The sequence below is a fragment of the Propithecus coquereli genome, unplaced genomic scaffold (genome assembly GCF_000956105.1).
Source record: "Propithecus coquereli isolate 6110/MARCELLA unplaced genomic scaffold, Pcoq_1.0 Scaffold2, whole genome shotgun sequence".
NCBI lineage: Eukaryota > Metazoa > Chordata > Mammalia > Primates > Indriidae > Propithecus > Propithecus coquereli.
In genome coordinates this window covers 8,674,683-8,696,109 of record NW_012144966.1, presented here as the reverse complement: position 1 = coordinate 8,696,109, position 21,427 = coordinate 8,674,683, and the positions used below count along the sequence as shown (strand labels likewise).

At 37.1% G+C, this 21,427-nt stretch overlaps 1 protein-coding gene across 5 annotated transcripts in view; it reads left to right on the top strand.

Annotated features, from left to right (window-relative positions):
• The window catches only part of ESRP1 (epithelial splicing regulatory protein 1), a 57,805-nt gene extending 37,833 nt beyond the window's left edge, over positions 1 to 19,972 (top strand). Inside the window, exons 14-16 of one of the 5 annotated variants that reach the window (XM_012643556.1) lie at positions 8,339 to 8,489; positions 12,608 to 12,717; positions 18,433 to 19,972. In XM_012643556.1, coding sequence (XP_012499010.1) covers positions 8,339 to 8,489; positions 12,608 to 12,682 — 226 coding nt within the window. In that variant the 3' untranslated portion in view covers positions 12,683 to 12,717; positions 18,433 to 19,972. The remainder of the gene's footprint in view (positions 1 to 8,338; positions 8,490 to 12,607; positions 12,718 to 18,432) is intronic. The other 4 variants (XM_012643555.1, XM_012643558.1, XM_012643560.1 and 1 more) reach the window with 4 other exon arrangements.
• The last annotated feature ends 1,455 nt before the right edge of the window (positions 19,973 to 21,427 follow it).

The following is a 21,427-nucleotide window of genomic DNA, read 5'->3' as shown; positions in this document are numbered from 1 at the left end:
GGTGTGATAGTCTTACTATCTTTTCTATGTTTGTCCCTTCCAACGTTGTACCCTGTTCCTATTCAAAAACAGGACAAAAGTGCCTTTAAAAAATGGCGGCCAAAAAATTCTTTAAAAAGAATAACTTTTGTAAATATACCTATCTGGAAATTATCTTCTGTTACTTTGCCAAGAAGTAAATGCCCAAGGACCATAGTGTATTTTGCTTATTTCTTAATTAAATCAAAATATTACTAAATTTTTTTTTGAGCCTATAAGAGGATCAGTTGTTATCATATTATATTTTCAATTTAGCAATAAGACTTTTCAAAATAACATCTAGCATAAGATTTAGTTTTCAAATAAAAAATGGGACTTTGTGGGGCAATTCTTTTGAGTATGCTGTATCTCACTTTGCTATATGTTTTGAACACAACATTATGATAACCGTAGTATGGTGTTTCTTATGTAATCTCTGTAATTGGGGTAAATTTAAATTTAGTTACTAAACCTTTTCGACAATATGTGAATTTGCAGACTATTTAGGTAAAATAGATTCTTGGAAGACTTATTTGTGCCAAAGTGTTTTTATATTTGTTGGTTACTTAAACTTTCTGCAAGTGGTAGATGCACATGCCTAAAGAAACTCGTATGACCCTTAAAGAGAGTAACAGAAAACCAGAATCCAGATGTAGTGATCAGTCCATAGACAGCTGCAGTATTAAACCCATAAGAAATACTGAGAAGTTAAACCTTTTTTGAGATTATTAACTTCAGATGAAAATTTAAAGTTTATTGAAAGGTTTCCTACATGAAAATGGACTCCAAGCTTTACACTGGCAAGGATTGAAACCGTGATGTCTCCAGTCACTTCCAATTTTTTTTTTTTTTTTTTTTTTTTGAGACAGAGTCTCACTCTCTTGCCTGGGGCGAGTGCCGTGGCGTCAGCCTAGCTCACAGCAACCTCAAACTCCTGGGCTCAAGCAATCCTCCCGCCTCAGCCTCCCGAGTAGCTGGGACCACAGGCACGCGCCACCATGCCCGGCTAATTTTTTCTACATATATTTTTAGCTGTCCAATTAATTTCTTTCCATTTTTTGGTAGAGACGGGGTCTCGCTCTTGCTCAGGCTGGTCTCCAACTCCTGAGCTCAGAACGATCCGCCCGCCTCGGCCTCCCTGAGTGCTAGGATTACAGGCGTGAGCCACCGCGCCCGGCCCACTTCCAAATATATTGTCTTTCTAACACTAACAGTATTAGTGAATGTTAATGAAAAGATTCTGTCCAATAATTTTGCAAAGCATGAAAACCAGATTTCTTTCTGTAGGACTTCTCAGAGCGTTTCATACAGTAATGTATTATGATGTATCCAGAAAGGAGAATATAGTTCTCTAATCTTTTTGCTGAACCCGTTTCTCTAAGAGGATAGCTAATGCTTTGATCCTTTCTTCTCTAGTGAAATAACGGCAAGTCCTCAAATTACAAATGCTATGAATATTGTCATCATACTATTACTGCTTAAGTTTTGAAAGGTGACCTGATAACATTAACACTACCAGTGTTTTGTAATTATTAAATAAATTATGGAAGGGTATTATGAGGCTTGTTATCAATAAAGTGTATATTCATATGCTGATGTGGTAGGCCTCCTGGCCCCCACTATGTCTCATTCTACAAAGAATTTTGTATTACTTACTAGGATACCATGTATGTTATAAAATTAGACAGTATAAATTAGAATCTGGGGAACATATAGAGTAGGAAGAAATATTTGGATAGTCTGGCAACAGAATCTTGGGCAATTAAATTGATATTGGCATTACAATAATGGGCTGTGAGCATGTTCAAATGGAATCTTGAATAGCAAAACTCGTAATTTCAAAGGGAAAAAAGTCATAACATGTCAGGGAAATAGAATTTTTCTCTACATTGTAGAAAAAATTTTTACCTACATATGTAGAGAAGACATTAAGTACTGCAGTGGAGGAAGTCTTCAACAACTTTATAGCATATTTACTCTGTGTTTCATTCAATAGTTTCTTAATGTGACCTTAGTGTAACTTGCCGAGGGAGTTTGCCGGTGGTCCTAGGTAATCTATGTCTTTCCAACTGTGATGCTCTAGCAGTTTTCTGAATGTAAGCCTTTGGAAAAGCCCCTCTCATTATTTTCCTTTTCCCTTCATTTCTTCTCACACACCCTCAGTCCGTTGTGTGTTCGGGTAACTCTAACAGGGTTTCTTACTCAGCCCAGGTATAGTCGTCTTGTTTATTTTGTGCAGTACGTTCTCTCCAACACCGTAGAACCTATAAATTCAGTGTTATATTGACTTGCTCATTTGGCCCTAACCCTTTGATTCCTTTGTGGTTCTGTCAATTTTTGAACTTTTGAGTAGCAGTTAAATTGTTATTGATACCATGTACACGCATAGGAGACATTAATACATATTGGCACTTGAGATTATATCCTTAATATTAAAGATATAATGGAGGTAAGGACCTAAAACAGTGAGAAATGATTAAACATAAAGATGAGGATAAATTACTGGTATAGTCCTCTTTTGATGAACTTACATTCTTATTTGGAGTGTGGTTAGAGAATTTCATACTTGAAATCCTTATATTTTTCTAAACCATTGCCATAAAGCAAATATGCATAATTTTTATAACAGTTTTATTGAGATAATTTTAAAAAATCCATTTTAAGTGGTCCATGGTTTTTAGTATACTTAGAGTTATGCTAATTTTAGAATAATTTTACAATCTAAGTTTTACATAATTTAACAGTCTAATTTTAGAATAATGCATTACCCCAAAAAGAAGTCTCATACCATTAGTTAGAAATTCTTATTTGTCTTCCTTCCTTTCACTGTCTCCCCTTCCCCCATCCCTAAACAACTATGATCCATCTTCTTTTTAATTTTTGAGACAGGGTCTCACTCTATTACCTAGACTGGAGAGTACAGTGGCCTGATCATAGCTCACTGCAACCTCTAACTCCAGACTCAAGTGATCCTCCCACCTCAGCCGCCTGAATAGCTAGGGCTATAGGCACATGTCATCACATTCAGGTAATTTTTTAATTTTTTTGTAGTGACAGCATCTTGCTGTGTTGTCTGGGCTAGTCTCAAATTCCTGGGCTCACACAATCCTCCTGCCTTGACCTTCCAAAGTGCTGGGCTTACAGGTGTGAGCCACTGCGCCCAGCCCCATTTTCTGTTTCTATACATTTTCCTATTCTGAATATTTCATATGAATGGAATCATACCATATGTGGTCTTTGTGGCTGACTTCTTTCATTTAGCATAATGTTTGAGGTTCATTCATGTGGCATATATTAGTACTTCATCCCTTTTATAGCTAAATAATCCATTGTAGAGAGATACCACATTTAGTTTGTCCATTTATCAGTTGCTGGATATTTGGAGTTGTTTACACTTTGGCTATTAAGAATGTTACTGTGAACATTTACATTCAATGTTTTGTGTGGACATAAGTTTTCAGTTTTCTTGGGTATATACCTAGAAGTAGAATTGCTGGGTCATATAACTGTTTAACTTTTGAGAAACTACCAAGATGTTTTCCAAAGAGGCTTTGCCATTTTGCACTCCCACCAATTTATGAGAGTTCTAATTTCTCTGCATCCTTGCCAGTCATTGTTGTCTTTTATTTTAGCCATTTTCATGGGTGTGGATTTGCTATCATTATGGTTTTGATTTGCATTTCCTTAATGACTGTTGATTTTGAACATCTTTGTACATGCTTCTTAGCCCTTGTATACCTTCTTTGGAGAAATGTCTATTTGAATCCTTTGCACAGTTTAAAATTGGTTGGTTTTGTGTTTTTTTTTTCAGTTTCAAAATTTATTCATATGTTCTAAATATGAGATGTTATAAGATATAATTTACAAATATTTTCAAGTGTGTGGGTTGTCTTTTCATTTCATTGATGGTGTCCTTTATAAAAGTTTTAAATTTCGATAAAGTTAATTTACCTATTTCATTTTTTTTCTCCTTATGCTTTTGGTGTCATATCTAGCTCAAGATCACAAAGATTTACTACTATGTTTTCTTCTAAGTGTTCCGTAGAGTATATGATAGGTATATGATTCAACTTGAGTTAACTTTTTGTATTATGTCAGGTTTGTTTTTTTTTTTAATTTAATTTTTTTTTGAGACACAGTCTCACTTTGTCACCTGGGCTAGCTCACACAACCTCAGACTCCTGGGCTCAAGCAATCCTCCTGCCTCAGCCTCCCAAGTAGCTGGGATTACAGGAGCATGCCATCATGCCTGCCTAATTTTTCTACTTTTAGTAGAGACAGGGTCTCCCTCTTGCTCAGGCCAGTCTCGAACGCCTGATGTTAAGTGAACCTCCTGCCTCGGCCTCCCAGAGTGCTAGGATTACAAGTGTGAGCCACCTCGCCCAGCCTATTATGTGAGGTTTAAATTCATCCTTTGCATGTGAATATTCCATTGTTCCCAGCACTGCTTATTGGAAAGACTATTCTTTCCAGATTGAATTGTGTTGGAAACCTTGTCAAAAATTAACTGACCAGCTCTTCTTACCATCTTTCTGTGCCACCATAATGGTGTGCATGTATGCCCTGGTTGATGCCCTCAGGAGCATCAATAATGCCGAAAGGAGAGACAAACTCCAGGTTCTTATTGGGCCATGCTCCAAAATCATTGTCTGGTTTCTAACTGGTGATGAAGCATGGTTACAATGGCGAATTTGAAATCATCGATCACAGAGCTAGGGAAATTGTTGTGAACCCCATAGGCAAGTTAAACAAATGTGGAGTTATCAGCCCCAGATTTCATGTACAATTGAAAGATCTGGAAAAATGGCAGCATAATCTGCTTCCATCTTGTCAGTTTGGTTTCATCATACTGACAACCTCAGCTGGCATCAAGGGGCCACAATGAAGCAAAGCAAAAACAGAGGGGAAGATCCTGGGATTCTTTGTATACAAATGTAATACATACAAATAAAATGCTTTGATGGACCCTCCCCCCTCAAAAAATTGATCCTAAAAGTTTATTTCTATTCTCTCAATTCTAGTCCATTGATCTATAACTATAGTCCCCAACCCTGGGGCCATGGATGGGTGTACTGGTCCATGACCTGTTAGGAACCAGGCCACAGAGCAGATGAATGGCAGGCAAGCCAGGGAAGCTTCATGTGAAGCTTCTCTCTATTTACAGCTGTTCCTCTTGCTCTCATCACTGCATAAGCTCCACCTCCTGTCCAATCAGCAGTGGCATTAGATTCTCATAGGAACTCAAACCCTACTATAAACTGTACCTCTTGAGGGAGGTAGATTGTGTTCCTTATGAAACTCCAATGCCTGATGATCTGTGATGGAGCTGAGGCAATGATGCTAGTGCTGGGGAGTGGCTGCAAATGCAGATAACCATTAGCAGAGAGGTTTGACTGCACAATAAATGTAATGCATTTGAATTCCAAAACAATCCCCCCGCCGTGTCCGTGGGAAAATTGTCTTACATGAAACCGGTCCCTGGTGCAGAAAAGATTGAGGACTGCTGATATATACATTGTCTTGATTACCGTGGCTTTATAACAAGGTTGCAATTTGTGAAATATAAGTCCTCCTACTTTATTCTTTTTTCAAGAGTTTTGTTTAATCTGGGTCCTTTTGCATATCTGCAAAAAAGCCAGTTGGAATTTTCATAGCCATTGCATTAAATCTTTAGATCAATGGTTAATTTTTAGCCATGTTAATTCTTCTATTTGTGAACATGAGTTCTATTTATTTAGATCTTTTTTTTTCTTTTAGCAATATTTTGTAGTTTTCAATGTACAAGTCTTGCACTTTGTTAAATTTTTTCCTAAGTATGTTTTCCTTATGCTATTGTCGATTGTCTTCTTAATTTTATTTTTGGTTGTTCATTGTAGTGTATAGAAGTACAGTTGATCTATTTTGTATATTGATCTTGTATCATGTAACCTTGCTGAACTGGTTTATTCTAGTAGTTTTTTAGTAAATTCTTTTTGATTTTCTACATACGGATTTGTGTTTGGTCATTTTTCTGTAAATTGTTTTTGTTGATTCTTTTTTTGATAATCCATGAAAGACTTTGAAATTTAGAACTTGGGTTGGTGAATATTATTCTTATGCCCTGTCAGGTAGATAATATGGCTTATTTAATTTTTCTTATGGTTCTTTGTATAGAGAAGTAATCATAGTTGGGAGAAATAAGGGTGAGGATCCAAGTTGTGTTGTATTTAAGCTTCATCAGAATTGGTACTGTCTTAGATGCTGAATATAATTATTATTTGTAACCTTACATTTCTAGTTGTATAACTTTTATCTTGGCTATTATTTTTATCTTGATTATATTTTGAAGGTACTAGAGACCCCAGACTTAATTTATAGAAGATCTTTAGGCAAAGGGAATAGAATATGCCAGGACAAAGCTGTGAAAGTAAGTTGTATACTGTGGAAATGACCTGATTTTCATATGTAGTATGGAAAAGTCTGAGTAACTAATAATAAAGTATGTGGGTAGGTCTTTGATGGTCATTGAGTATTAGATTCAATGTCTATCAGGTGTTTGACATGAGCAAATACAGTCTTCAAATGAATGCTGCTTGTATAGGGGGAAAGGATTGTACTAGAAGCTAAATCTGGGTGGTTCTCTAGTTTGTAAAGGAGCTAACTGGTTATGTGGCTAGTTGGGAAATTATTTAACTCTTAGTTTCTATTTCCACCTCTGTCAAATTGAGAAGGTATGGTTGCATGATGTGTAACGTCCTAATCAGACCAGAAATTCAGCATTCCTTCTCTTTAGTCTCATAGTTGCATATAAATTGACGTGAAGTCTCTAAACAGTGGTTTTGAAACTTGGTTTCCATCGGGATAATTTGGAGGCCTTTAGAATACACTGATATACTAATACTTGGGTTTGGCTCTCTTGAGTTTCTGATTTTTAATTTGTTGGGATAGGATCTCATTATAGAGAGTTGTAAAATTAAAAAAATATCAGTAAGTGTAGTTTGCAAGCTAGTCGAGAACCACTGCTTTAGTGATAAAAGGTTAAGGGCAGCTTGATGTCATGTAATATTTTCAGGTTCCCATTATTTTAAAAATGATGAAATATTATATAGAATGATGGCCATAGAAATAGCAAGAGTGAGATAATATGTTATAGCATTTTGTGGTTTATGTTAAATCATTGAACCTGAAGAGCAGTCCTGTGAAACTAGGAAGGTGCTAATTATTCCCAGTTAGCAAATGAACAAATTGAATTTCCAAGAAATTAAGTGACTTGCTCAAGGTTACTTTGCTAATAACAAGAGGAGTCTGGGACTAGAGGCACATCTGATGCCATTCCTATTAACCCATCTGTTAGGATTATGTAGGATAGATAATCTTAAAGATTTTTAGTTCCTTCTATTATATGTTTACTTGTCTTTAAAATGCGACAATTATGTATTTAGAAAGATGAATAAAAGTTAATAGTCCAAAGTTGTAAGTTTATGCTACTCCTTGAGCTAATAGCTTTTAAAAATTTCCCTGTATGTATTTTCAGTTATGGATATTGGGCCACCAGTTGTGATAGAAAACAGATTGGGTGGGGACAGGGTGAAACTAATTGTATAATACGGTATGAATAGTTACTGGAGTTTCCACGTAATGTTAGGCATTCAATCGCCTTGTGCTCCTTGGAGGTAATTTCTGGGTATAAATCAGACAACCTGTTTATCAATTTTCTCCCTTGTGTTAATGGTGATAGATTTATTTTGTTATGTATCCCTTCCAACTCCTCTCACCTCCATTTTTGAAAATCAGGTTGGAAAATATAACTCATGGGCACTATAGCACTTTGTTTTGCTATAACATTGTTATGCTGTACTTTTGCTTGTGTATATATATGGGTAGAATAGACTATTCTTTGCAGCAATCACTTTGGGTACTTTTGGTCTCTGTGGCTTTGGTTCCCATTAGTCCTTTGTATTCATGGCTTTTCATGTCTTAGTATTCCTGACAACTAGCCAATGAATCATCAATTAGCTGGGCTTTGGGGGAGTGGTGCTTTGTGGTGGAGTCACTGTGAGGCCTTACTTCTCTCCTTCCTCTCCCTTTACGAATCTCAGAGATGTGGTGAAGCCCTGCATGTAACTCCGCATTAACTTCACTAGCTTTCACCTTACGGCTTTTGTGGAAATGGTGAGACAGAATTCCTGCAGTGTCCTTACCCGCCTTAGGAAAGATAGCTCTGAGAAGTATAAGAAAGGTCACCCTGAGAAAGTCTGTTTCCTTAAGTAACCCATGTGTTTAGAGTAAGTATTCAACATTGTCTATTCCTATTGGTTCACTGTGCTTTCTCTCCCTTTAGCCCCCCAGGTTCGCCTAATAGTCTTGGCTACTTCCCTACTGCTGCTAATCTTAGCGGTGTCCCTCCACAGCCTGGCACGGTGGTCAGAATGCAGGGCCTGGCCTACAATACTGGAGTTAAGGAAATTCTTAACTTCTTCCAAGGTTACCAGGTCAGTAGCTTGAAGAAGAAAAATCCTCAGTGCCCTTATTAAAGTTGATTTGCCTAAAGATTGCAGCCGGGAAAGAGACAGATTCTGTGAAACTCGTGTGTGTACATGTACTAATGGATTTGCTTATTGAAGCAAATAGATCCAGAGTCAATGACCCGGGGACTGACTAGGTTAGGACTCATCCTCTTGACAAGGTTAGAACTTTTCCATGTCGTCTTAATGTTGGTGTGTTTTTGAAAACTGAGCAACTTTGGGAAAGTTCTTTAGGGCACACAGCAATATAGGTGTTTTCATCTAGAATAGGAGTGGCTATGAAGGGGTTTTTCTCAATGGCAGGTGTCAAATCCTTGGCTAAAGAAAAGTACTTAAACATGGAGTTTAAAGGTGAATATTTAAAAAGTGGTTAGAGCCCTCTGTCTAACCTGAACAAAAACATTGCCCAATGCATGGGAGACTCAGTGAGTTTTCAGATGGTAACCGCTTAAAATGAGCCCTTGAGTATTTGATGAGCCTTTCATAAAATGATCTGCTATTATTAATTCTAGTGAAGCTGACATTTACTTTTGACAGTTTTTTTTCCTACCACTATCTGGTCTATCAGTTGTTTTCAGACAACCTAAACAATGAGATGATTTTTAGTAAGAGATCTTTAACAGTTAACAAAATCTCCTCCATGCCATCTCATCTGAGCAGATACTTTTCCTCCCTCAAGTCACATAATTACCTCCCAAAACTTGAGTTCCCTCTTTCCTGCCATATCTAAAAATAAGTAACTTGTAATCTTTTGATTGAGCTAATAGCAAAAATGATCTCTTTCTTACTGGAGCTGAACTTTGCTTGAGTCTTCAGATATGAGAAGTTGTTGTAGGTATAGTTGCCTGATCCTAAAATAGCCCTTGAGTATTCGCCATACAGCATCGTAAGGGTTGTGTCTGCAGATGCTGTTTTACTGCTAGAACGGGTTTGTGAGTTTGGTATCCACATGTCATCTTACAGATGTTATCTCAGCTAAAGTTATCTCAGTGGTGATGCTACGGCCCTATACCTACTATATCCCATAATTGTCTCAAGGACTTTTAACACACAAAGGGCATTTTCTGACAAATGAAGAAAATCTATGAGTGATAGTGAAAAGCTGAATGAAGGTAGACAAAAGATGTCTTTTATTATTGCCTGGCATAGCACATTCTTACCAGAAGTGAGTTTTTTGTTTTTTTTAAAAGAGGTCCGTAGATACTTTACTGTTCCCTAAACAGTTATGCTGCCTTTGGAAGACCTTGAAACGGGTAAAAAAAAAGTTGCTTTCGGCTGGGCGCGGTGGCTCACGCCTGTAATCCCTAGCTCTCTGGGAGGCCGAGGCGGGCGGATTGTTTGAGCTCAGGAGTTCGAGACCAGCCTGAGCAAGAGCGAGACCCTGTCTCTACTAAAATAGAAATTAATTGGACAACTAAAAATACATAGGAAAAAAAAAAATTAGCCGGGCATGGTGGCGCATGTCTGTAAGTCCCGGCTACTCGGGAGGCTGAGGCAGAAGGATCGCTTGAGCCCAGGGGTTTGAGGTTGCTGTGAGCTAGGCTGACGCCATGGCACTCTACTCAGGGCAACAGAGTGAGACTCTGTCTCAAAAAAAAAAAAAAGGTTGCTTTCCAAACTTGGTGTCTGATTTACTAGATTATAAAGGAATAGAAAATTTTACCGAAAGTTTACTAAAAAGGTTGCTTAATCTCATGGAGAAAACATTTTGACTATCGTATTTCATTTTCTCCATTGTTTTCCAACTGTAGAAAGTTTAAGGAAAAGTTCAGGCTTTAGTGGCCAGCTGAATTAACTGCTTTTTTGACTAATCAACTTTTACGTGTACACTTAATAGAATTAAGAGGTTTTATACACGAATTGGTAATGAGATTAAGCCAAAATGCTCTTACTATGGAAAGTGTCATGGCTGGCATTCGTAAGTATTTGTTTTACTTCAAGCATAATAGTAGTGATTATTTCTAGATTTGTGACTAAAAGATCGACATGCTTTAAAATTGAGATAAAACAATTTCAGTTTGTAGCAGTGTTTCTTTTTAGTAACTTCTAGAGTCATTCAAGGTGCAAATTATTTCGTCTCGAGGCATTTCGTTTATTTCTAAAGTGCTTGGAATTTATGAACTGGATTAATGAAGTAGGATTACACAGGAACCTCAAGTATCTAATTCACTATATCAAATTATTCCATTATCTGCCTTCAGTAATATGAGCTATGAGACACTTACAATACATGCATTCAAAAATCTTTATACCTAATCTAATTTCATATCATTCTGACATAAAAGCTCATATTTTCTACCGTCTTTAAAAAAAAACCATGCCTTATTTGTGGTTTCCTGTTCTCAGTTATTCAGGGAACAGCCATTCACTAGATTCCTTAGATTTGGCTTTGTCACAAGATAAAATCTGTGGGTGACATTTAACAACAACAACAAAAAAAACCTGTGTTCACGTAAGTGTAGTCTGTGTTTATCTTTACCTATAGTATATTTATTGCTGTCTATATAATGGGAGATATTTTATTTCTGGTTATGATTAATTTTATATAATTATATAACAACTGTATTTATATAACTAAGCAAATAGCCAGGCAATAATTGGTTGAATAAATGAAATTTTTCTTTTTTTCCCCATTTTGAAGCTGAAAAAATTTCTTGCTGGTCTGATTCTGTATTTTAAAAAAAATACATGTGTATATATATATATATCTTGATTTTAAGTACAGTTTTTGGATGTATTTTCACCCAACCTTTAGCAATATTAATTCCGTAAAACTACTCCAGCTTTGTGTTTTCCATTTTTCTTTTTCTTTTTTTTTTTTTTTTTTTGAGATAGCGTCTCACTGTGTTGCCTGGGCTAGAGTGAGTGCTGTGGCGTCAGCCTAGCTCACAGTAACCTCACACTCCTGGGCTCAAGCGATCCTCCTGCCTCAGCCTCCCGAGTAGCTGGGACTACAGGCATGCGCCACCATGCCCGGCTAATTTTTTCTATATATTTTTAGTTGTCCGATTAATTTCTTTCTATTTTTAGTAGAGACGGGGTCTCGCTCTTGCTCAGGCTGGTTTTGAACTCCTGAGCTCAAACAATCCGCCCGCCTCAGCCTCCCAGAGTGCTAGGATTACAGGCGTGAGCCACCGTGCCTGGCCCTGTGTTTTCCATTTTTCATTTGGGGTTGGGGGTAAAGCCAGAAAGAGCAAGGATTTACCAAAAGGGAGAAATTCTGATAGCTAAAGCAAGATACAGGGCATGGGTTTTGCTTTCAAATTTATAGTCTTGTAAAGTTAAGGTACCTGAGTTAGGTCCATTTCGATAATTAGATTAATAGAATAAGAACAAAATTTATGAGGATAAACTACCATGAAAATATTCGGTAATGAGGTCATCATTCTAATCAATAAAATAAACATCAACTTATATTTCAGTTGATGGGCCTCCTACACTGAAATGGACCTTCAGGTATTCTTATGCAATTCTTTTTACTGTTTCATTTGCTCTTTGCATTATTCTTTGGTGTCTCGATGGCTTTGCATTTTCGATAAATGCTAGTTTTTGTTTCTTCTCAAAGTAGTGACTTTAATCATGGTTTCTCTAGATTTCTCTCTACTAAGATTTTCACTTGCTGCCCTCCTGAGAGAATTGGATATTACAAATACATCTAATACTATTTAAAATTTACTGGGTTGTTTAGAAATACTGGATATTGGACTTAATGTACACTGGCTTGCAAATGGTGCTCAAATATTTGATATCTAATCATACCTGTGGTATGATGGAAACTGTACTATTAGCAAGATCTTAGTGTTTGGTCTCCTGGGTTCTTGTGGTATGGTGGTGTTCTCTTTTTTTAATCCATGTGTTCACTCTAACTTCCCTCCTAAAAGAGATTTTATGGTGTTTAAACATGTTAAGAAGTGAAGATTGGGCTTAGCACATACATATGTGCTGGTTTGTTCCAGTGTTTACTTGTTTCCTACAGTCTAAATGTCCTATACTATTGTTGGTAGATCTATTTAGTTTAAATATTAACTATCCATAGTGACAGTTTGTCCATCTTTTGATCCTGTTTGTTTTAACTTGCATTTTAGTATGCAACCGAGGATGGACTTGTACACACAAATGACCAGGCCAGGAGTCTACCCAAAGAATGGGTTTGTATTTAAGGGCCCCAGCAGTTAGACCATCCTCAGAAAAGAAGGTAAGGCTCTACTGACACAAGTTAAATTATAAAGGGCCCAACAAATAGAGGTCAAGAATCTGAAGGTGTTTAGAAGTCAGGTGAGAGAGTCCCTTTTTTCTTCATTGTGATGGAAGAATGTCAGAAATCCTGGAAGGAATGGAGACTGGAATTAAGTTTGTCATCTTAGTAGATAGTATCTAAACAACATTTATGAATGAGAATTGTATGTTATTTCGGGGTAGGGGAAAACTTTTCCATCTGGAAATTCATTTACTATATCTCATGTAGAGTACAGGTTGGGTATTCTTTTTTTTTTTTTTTTTAATTGAGGTAAAAGTCACCTAACATAAAATTTACTATTTTAAAGTGTACAACACAGTGGTTTACTATGTTTACAACATTGTGCAACTACTACCTCTATCGAGTTCTAAAACATTTTTGTCATTCCTTCTTTTCTCTCCCAGTGGCTCCTGACAACTAATCTGCTATCTGTATGTTCACCTATTCTGGATATTTCATATAGATAGAATCATATAATGTGACTTTTTTGTGTTTGGCTTCTTTCACTTCGTATGTGCTTCAAGGCGCACCCTTGTTGCAGGATGTTTCAGTACTTCATTCCTTTTTATGGCTGAATCATATTGCGTTGTATGGATATATCACATTTTATTTATCCATTTATGGACATTTGGGTTGGTTCTACTTTCAGATTATTGTGAGTAGTGCTGATGTGAGTATTCATGTACAGTTATTGGAGTATCTGTTTTCAGTTCTGTTAGGTATCTAGGAGTAGAATCACTGGATTATATCATAATTCTCTTGGGTTGAGTGTACTTTTTCCAGTTTCCTTTTTTAAAACAAAAATGTGGTAAAGTATATATAACACAGTTTACCATTTTAACAATGTAAATGTACAGTTCAGGGACATTAAGTGTACATTCACAATGTCGAGCAAACATTACCACCATCCAGCTCCAGAATTTTTTCATTTTCTCAAATCAAAGCTATATTAAGTAACTCCCTGTTCCCCTTTCCCCCCAGGCCCTGGCAACCACCACTCTACTTTCTGTCTCTGTGAATTTGATCCTAGGTAGTCTCTCACAAGTGGAATGATTTTGTGACTGGCTTATTTCACTTGACATGGTGTTTTTAAGTTCGTTTGGGTTTACTTTTAAATGTGCTTTATTCCTGCTTGCAAGGTTTGTTTGTTTTTTTGCATATCGTCTTCCTTTTCTAAAACTAAATCTAGAGGGAAGGAAGTTTCTTTTAGAAATCGTGTTTTGGATTTTTGTTTTTGTTTATTTCTGTGGCCCCCACACCCCCCATTAATCCACAACCATTTCTTAAAAGATACATTCTGTGCTAGGCTCCCTAAGAGATGAAGTTGTAGGAACATGTTCAGGAATTGGTGTGGCTTACTTCATGATTTTTGACTGTTGGTTTGCTAGCATGTCGTTTTCCTATTTTGTTAATGTTTTTGTCAACGGAAAAAAAAGACCAACTCTGTAAAATAATTTTAAAGAGATTTACTCTGAACCGTATTTGAGGACCATGACTCGGAGCCACGCCTAAGAGGCCTTGAGCAAGTGGACTTGGTGTGGCTGGATTACAGTTTGGTTTTATACATTTCAGGGAGTTAGGAGTTACAGGTAAAGTCATAAATTAATATGTGGGAGGCATACATTGGTTTGGCCCGAAAACGTGGGCCATGGGTGGAGGGGGGGTGACTTACAGGTTATCGGTGAGTTTAAAGATTCTTTGGCTTGTAGTTGGTTGAAGACATGAAGCTTTGTCTAAAGGCTTGGAATGTTTTAACATGGGAGCTGTTTATCAGAGATAAGCCACGGACATACATACATTTGTTGTGTAGATTGAGGACCTGTAGGTTTGTCTTGCATACCCTTAGGCCTGTTAATGGGTTACAAAGGATGTCCCCAAGAAGGGAGGGGGGCATGATAAGGCATGTCTGACCTCCTTTGTTCTGGCAGGCAATTTAGTTTTAGGATATTCCTTTGGCCACGAAGGCGTCAATTTTGTCAGCTGGTGGGGCGGGTGGTGAGCCTTAAAATTTTATTTTAGTTCACATTTTCGTGGCTGAGGACCCTGTGGGCTTTAATTGTATGGATTCTAAATTGGAAATGGGGGTTGCTAATGCTCTGTCATCCTTGAGAAATAAAAGAATTCTCATCTTAGTCCCTCACTCTGAAGTGCGGAAACCCCAGTTCTAGGTTGAAAGTGTCGGTTTTTCAGATCTGCTATTTTCAAAGAGGTTTCAAGATATCTTGGTCCTGCCAAGGAACATATGTACTTTGTAGTAGGGATGGGGTGTTCTCTAGTCTGTGTCCCAGTGGTGAGAGCGCATCATTCCAGCCTATTGGTATCCTTTTTGGTCCATCCTTTGTACTTCCAAGTGTTCATTATTCAACACTTTGGATGAACACATCCTGATTCCTGGAGCCTGTGACTATGACCTCTGGCAAAAGCTGTGAATTAAGGTTCTTGAGAGGAAGCACATGTCATGAGTTATCTGGGCGGGCCCTAGATGCAATACATACATGTATTCTTATAAAAGAGGCAGAGGGAGATCAGACAGAGACACACATAATGGAGCGATGCTACTAGGGAGGCAGAGACTAGACTGATGTGGGCACAGCCAAGTAATGCTTACAGCCACCAGAGGCTGGAAGAGGAAAGGAACTGATTGTTACTAGGGCCACCAGAGGACATGCAGTCCTACCGACACTTTGATTTCTGACTTCTGGCCTCCACAATTGTGAGAGAATAAATTTCTGTTATTTTAGGCCACCAAATTTATGGTAAATTATTACAGGGGCCACAGGAAACTAACACAGTGTTCTGAAAAATATGTTGAAAGAATGATCTCACTGTTGGTTATAGGATCAGTTAAAGGTTGCTAATGCCCATGACAAGATCTGGTAAAGAAGTCACACTGTTTTTGTCGTCTTTTGCATTGTCCCATTAGCCCAGCCTACACTTGTTAACTACCCCTAAGAACCACTATAGATATTCCCCCTTTTTTTACTATAGAAAACCTGAAGGGCACTTCACAAGTCATTGAAGATGCCCAGGGTCCGTCCTTGGAAAGAGAATGGGTGTTTGGCTAAAAGAAATGTCCCTTCACATGGCCAGGATGGTTTTATTCCTCCACTCACTGTTAAGTTCCTAGGCTGTTTTCTTTGAGTTTTTTTGTTTTTTGTTTTGTTATTTTGTTTTGACAGGATCTCTGTCCCAGGTTGGACTGTAGTTGCGCAACCCTAGCTCACTGCAACCTCCAACCCCTGGGCTCTAGTGATCCTTCTGCCCTAGCCTCCTGAGTAGCTGGGACTACGGGTGTGTGCCACCACATCCAGCTAATTTTTCATAGAGATGGGGGTCTCACTACGTTGCCAAGGCTAGTATGGAACTCCTGGCCTCAGCGATCCTCCTGCCTTGGCCTTGAAAGTGCTGGGATTACAGACGTGAGCCACTGTACCTGGCCAGGTTCCAAGTTTCTTATTAAGGTCTCTAAGGCAGTGTCAAGCACTAAAATCTATCAGTAGTTCTTGGCTATAACTGTATTTTGAATACATAATGGAGGTGACAGTACTTTAGAGGTAGCGTTTCCCTGCTATGTAAAATGGGCATAAAATCACTCCTATTGTAAACTATTGGTTTTTTTTAAAAAAAAAAAAATCAAATCACTTCTGCATGTGTGACTTAACATTTTCTGTGAGAATCAGGTGAATTAATGAATGCAAACAAATTTTATGAACTATGAAATTCTATATTAATAACTTCTTTTTTTTTGCTGTGGTTACAGCAATCATAGGGGCAAGGTTTTGTTTTTTACACTATTATCTAAATTTTAGACATGATGCAGGTTTTACCAGCTTTTCCATTAATGTCCCTTTTCTGTTCCAGGATCCAATCCAGAATTTCACATTGCGTTTTGTTGTTCTATCTTCTTAGTGTCCTCTGGTCTGTGCTTGTTTCTTAGCCTTTCCTTGTTTTTCATGACCTTGTCACTGGAGATATACTGCTTTTGAAATATTTTGTGGCCTGTCCTTCAATTTGGATTTGCTGGATGTTTTTCTTGTGATGAGACTGGGCTAATGGGTGTTAGGAAAGAACACCATCAAGGTGAAATTTCCCTCTGATCAGGTAATATCCAGGAGTGTGGTACCACATGACATTGCTGTTGGTGTCAACCTTTATTTCTTGGTTAAAGTAGTGTTTTCTAGGTCTCCCCACTACAAAGTTGTTATTTTTCCTTTTTCATATGCTATTCTTTGGAAGAGACTCACTGTTCAGCCCACATTCAAGAAAGGGATGTGCCTACATATATTAGTAGGAATTTTTCTGTAATGATGATTTATTTCTCCTTCCCTGTTTTTTATTCATTCAACCCTTTATCTTTATTAGTATGGACTCATGCATATTTATTTGATATGTTGGGTTATAAGCCAATACTACGTTGTTTTATTGCTCGAATGGTTCCAACTGTGGCCCCTGGGAGCTCATTCAGGTTCCCTCATGTGCCCCCTGGAACATGTTCTCATTCTTTTGCTTTTTTAAGCATTTCCTTTCAGGGCCTTTGACTATAGCTGAACTAGGCTCCCGGTTTCTTGATCTCTTCACTTATCTTGGATTTTAACCTATTTGTGTGAGTGTTTGCTTTCCTTTTTTGGAAAGTACAATGACTGCCAACCTCAAGCAACAGGGCTTTTACTTTCTGGAAGAGAATGTTTTCTGTTTCCTCTTCTGTTCTGAAGCGCTTAGATCCTATAAACTTTCTAAATGACAAAGGAATTCCTACTGAGAAATTTCATTCAAAAATGATGCAGTATATACATCTGTCTTGAAGGGTAAGCAGTTAATTACAACATGAAAATATCATAAGAATTCTGTTTCTACATGGGATCATGTTATAACTCTGTTATAAGTTCTTGCTTAGGATGATTAAAAAGAACAAAAGTCTTTTTTACTGGGGTCTATTTACCTTTTCCTTTTCTCCATTTAGGTGAAGTAAAACTGAGTCCAAAATAACTTAGACTTTAATGTAGGCAATGGATTAAAATTTTTTTTTTTTTTTTTTACTTTTTTTCCCCACATACATGTCTGAATGGATTAAAATATTGTTAGTAAAAAGTACGTATAGTTTCCTCTAAGTGTAAAGTTTGGGTTATTTTATGGATTGAAAGTGATCTCTGGCTTTCGTAGTATAATTTCTTATTTTGGTTCAATAGAGTGACCAATATTTTAGTTTCTCACCAAAAAAATCTTTTAATAGGTATTTTATTGGCAAGAAACCAACAGCTCTTTAAATATACTCTTTTCTCTTTTTCCACTAGGTGGTAGTATTTATAATAGTGGGTAAGAACAGCTAAATGCTGATTTTTATTGATTTAAATGAGAAAAAGGCTATCAAACTTTGATTAAAGAATCTGAGTTATGGGTTTTATACATAAAGGAGAAGATGCTATTCCTCTGACCTAACAAAACACACATGGTAATACAAAGGGTAGGGAGCTGGACGAAATGCCAGTTAAAACTGTAAATTTCCTTTGCTAGTGCTGTACTCTCAAGCATTTGCCAACTATGTGTGAAATAAAAACTTGGAGTATCTTAAAGCTTTTTTGGTACTTTTTGGAATTCTAAATCATTTTTGTGGCTGCTAAGAATTAAATTTAGATGCTTTAATATTTCCTTTTATTCATTTTTTTTTTTTTCCAGTGTTTGAAAGATATATGGTGATCTTCAAAATGCCAGACACAAGAAAACTTCTAGCAACTTCAGGGGAAGTTTGTCTATACTCGGGCTGCAGTATTTTCAGCAAACGTGATTAGACAGTGGGCCTGTGCCTTATCTTTTGGTGGAGTGTAAAATTTGAGCCACTGAAGCCAAATCCTTATAGCAATCAGCATGCAGCATACCTGGCTCCTTGCTGATTGCAAACAGGCATTTAAAATGTGAATTTGAAATCAGATGTCTCCATTACTTCTAGCTAAAGTGGCATCATAGGCGTTTCTTAAGTTTTAAATTTTGGATAATAAAATACTCCACCAATGTCTACCATCTCTACCATGAACTGTCATGGAAGCTTCATTTTTTGTGTATTCCTACTATTTTCTCTCCATCTTCCTGTCTTCTACATAATCATGCCTTCTTGCTAAGTGATTCAAGCATAAAGTCTTGGAATATTTAAATCACAAACTTAAGGAATGAGATACAATTGGTATTTTCACAGCCTTTTGGCCATCCTGATGTCTTACAGTTAAAAAAAAAATTAAAATTATGTTTAAAACACTTGACAACAAATTAGGAGAAAGGCACGCCCTCCACAGAAATAACAAAGCAGGGTTCTTTTTCTCAGCAGGTACCAGTTGTAAATAAAAATGAACTAGGGGCCAAAATGCAAAACCAAAAACGAAGCAGCTACATGTAGTTAGTAATTTCTAGTTTGAACTGTAACTGAATATTGTGGCTTCATATGTATTATTTTATATTGTACTTTTTTCATTATTGACGCTTTGGACTTTAATAAGAATTCCACAGTTTTTAATATCACAGAAATGAGACTATTTTGAACAATGTATTCTAGAAAACAATATACTAACTGAAGTGAATGCCTGTATATATTAAAATAGCCTTAAACCTTTTTCTCTAATGCCTTAACTGTCAAATAATTAAAACTTTTAAAAGCATAGGACTGTAGTCAGCATGCTAGACTGAGAGGTAAACACTGATGCAGGTAGAACAGGTACTGATGCTATTGGTGTTTAGCACTATGTGTTCAGCTGTGTTTATGCTACAAAAGTGCAATATTGGACACGAGCTGGTACTGCTGCCTCATGTAACTCCAAAGAATAAAACAGGATTTGATTAAGTGCATTGAATGTTGATATTTCTTTTGTTACTCTTGTTCTTTGCTTGGATGCAATGCCATGCAGATTTATGTGGCTGCTATTTTTATTTACTTTGCATTACTTTGATCAACACCTGGGATGGAGAGCCAAAAATGTCCCGCTTCAGCTGACCAGCAATGGCCCTTTGAGTGTAGTAGAAAAATAAAAAAAACCAACATTCTGTGTGAAAATTGGTGATAACTGGCACTTAAGATCAGAAAGAAAGTTGTTTATACTTGATGCCTTAAGATGCTGTCTGCCGAAAGCTCTGAAAGACTTTAAGATACGCAGTAATACTTACTACAATACTACTGAGTTTTTGTAGAATTGTTAACATTTGATAATAAAACTTGCCTGCTTAATCTCAATGTTTGCATTCTTTTGTTATTAGAAGAATTATGGTAATGGTGGAAGCGTGTAGATCAGGGGTCCCCAACCTATGGTGAGTTGTATAATTATTTCATTATATATTATAATGTAATAATGAAATAGTGTACAATAAATGTAATGCACTTGAATCATCCTGAAACCATTCCCCGTACCCAGTCTGTGGAAAAATTTTCTTCTGTGAAAATGGTCCCTGGTGCCAAAAAAGGTTGGGGACCACTGATGTAGATAGGCTGTCTCTTTCCAAGATGGTAGAATTTTTCCCCTAAGCTTACCACAAGTATGTATAAAAGCCATCAATGATAAATTTTCTCAAGATATTGGTCAAACATCCGTACTTAGAGCATAAATCCTATACACTTTGAAATTCTCAACAATTATGATAGTCACAGATATTATTTGGTCCTTGCATCTTATTACTGAATCTATTTGCTTGACAATTTGTAAACCTATTTAAGCCACATAAAACCAGTCATATCTAGAACCTTAGTGTTTGAGTCCCACATATTCCTTGTTCCAGTTTCTCTCTTTGATGCTGAGTTCTCTGTAATTGAAATTCTGTCCATTCTTTAGGACCCAAGTTAAGTCTTGCCTGACTTCTAACATTTCATAGCAACATATATTGTCAGTGTCACTTGACATACAAATTCTTGTTATAAAGCACAATTGTATCAATTCTGAAATTAGGTTATAACCTCAAGGGCAAGAAGTATGCTGTACCTATACTTCCCTCAATGGCTAGCATATTTCTGTTCACTCAATATGTTCTTGATAAGCATTCATTGAAGTTTAGCTTACTTGGGGAAGTTATTTGGTCCTAGTCCTCATCAACATCACTTACAAAAATGGAGTATCGCTTGGGTTTTTCTGCTATTGCGTATTACAAGGAGGTGGCCGAGTTCTCAAGGCAAGCTGAAGTTCTCACCCAGGTTCTGCGTTACTATGGTATCTCTGGTAGGCATTTAATATTGGTCAAGTTATTGTCCGCCCTCAGCAGAATCAAAGTTGCCTGGGTTAAGCTAATGTTTCTGTTATTCACATCCCGGGAATTGTAGCTAGTGCAGCTGTGTCTTTATGCAGAAAAGAGAATAGGCAGTCAGGAGGGTGTGGAATTGAGTAAGTGATGGGGAAGGAAAGGAGAATGAGTAAAGAAGGCTGAAATATGTAAAAGACCTTAAAGGTCCATCTCTTAGGTGTGTAGCCCTTTCCCTGCTTTCTCCAGCTCTCTGGGGAAAAACAAGAGTAACGTATACAAATGTGGACAGAATAATAGAATGAGCATCCATGTACTCTACCCAGCTTCAACAATTATGAATTCCAAGCCAATCTTGCTTTATTTGTACTCCTTCCCACTTTCCCTACTCTTATATGTTGAAGCAAATTCTTTGAGTCAAGTTTAAAATGGGGCCATGTAGAAAGTGGTACTCTTAATGAGA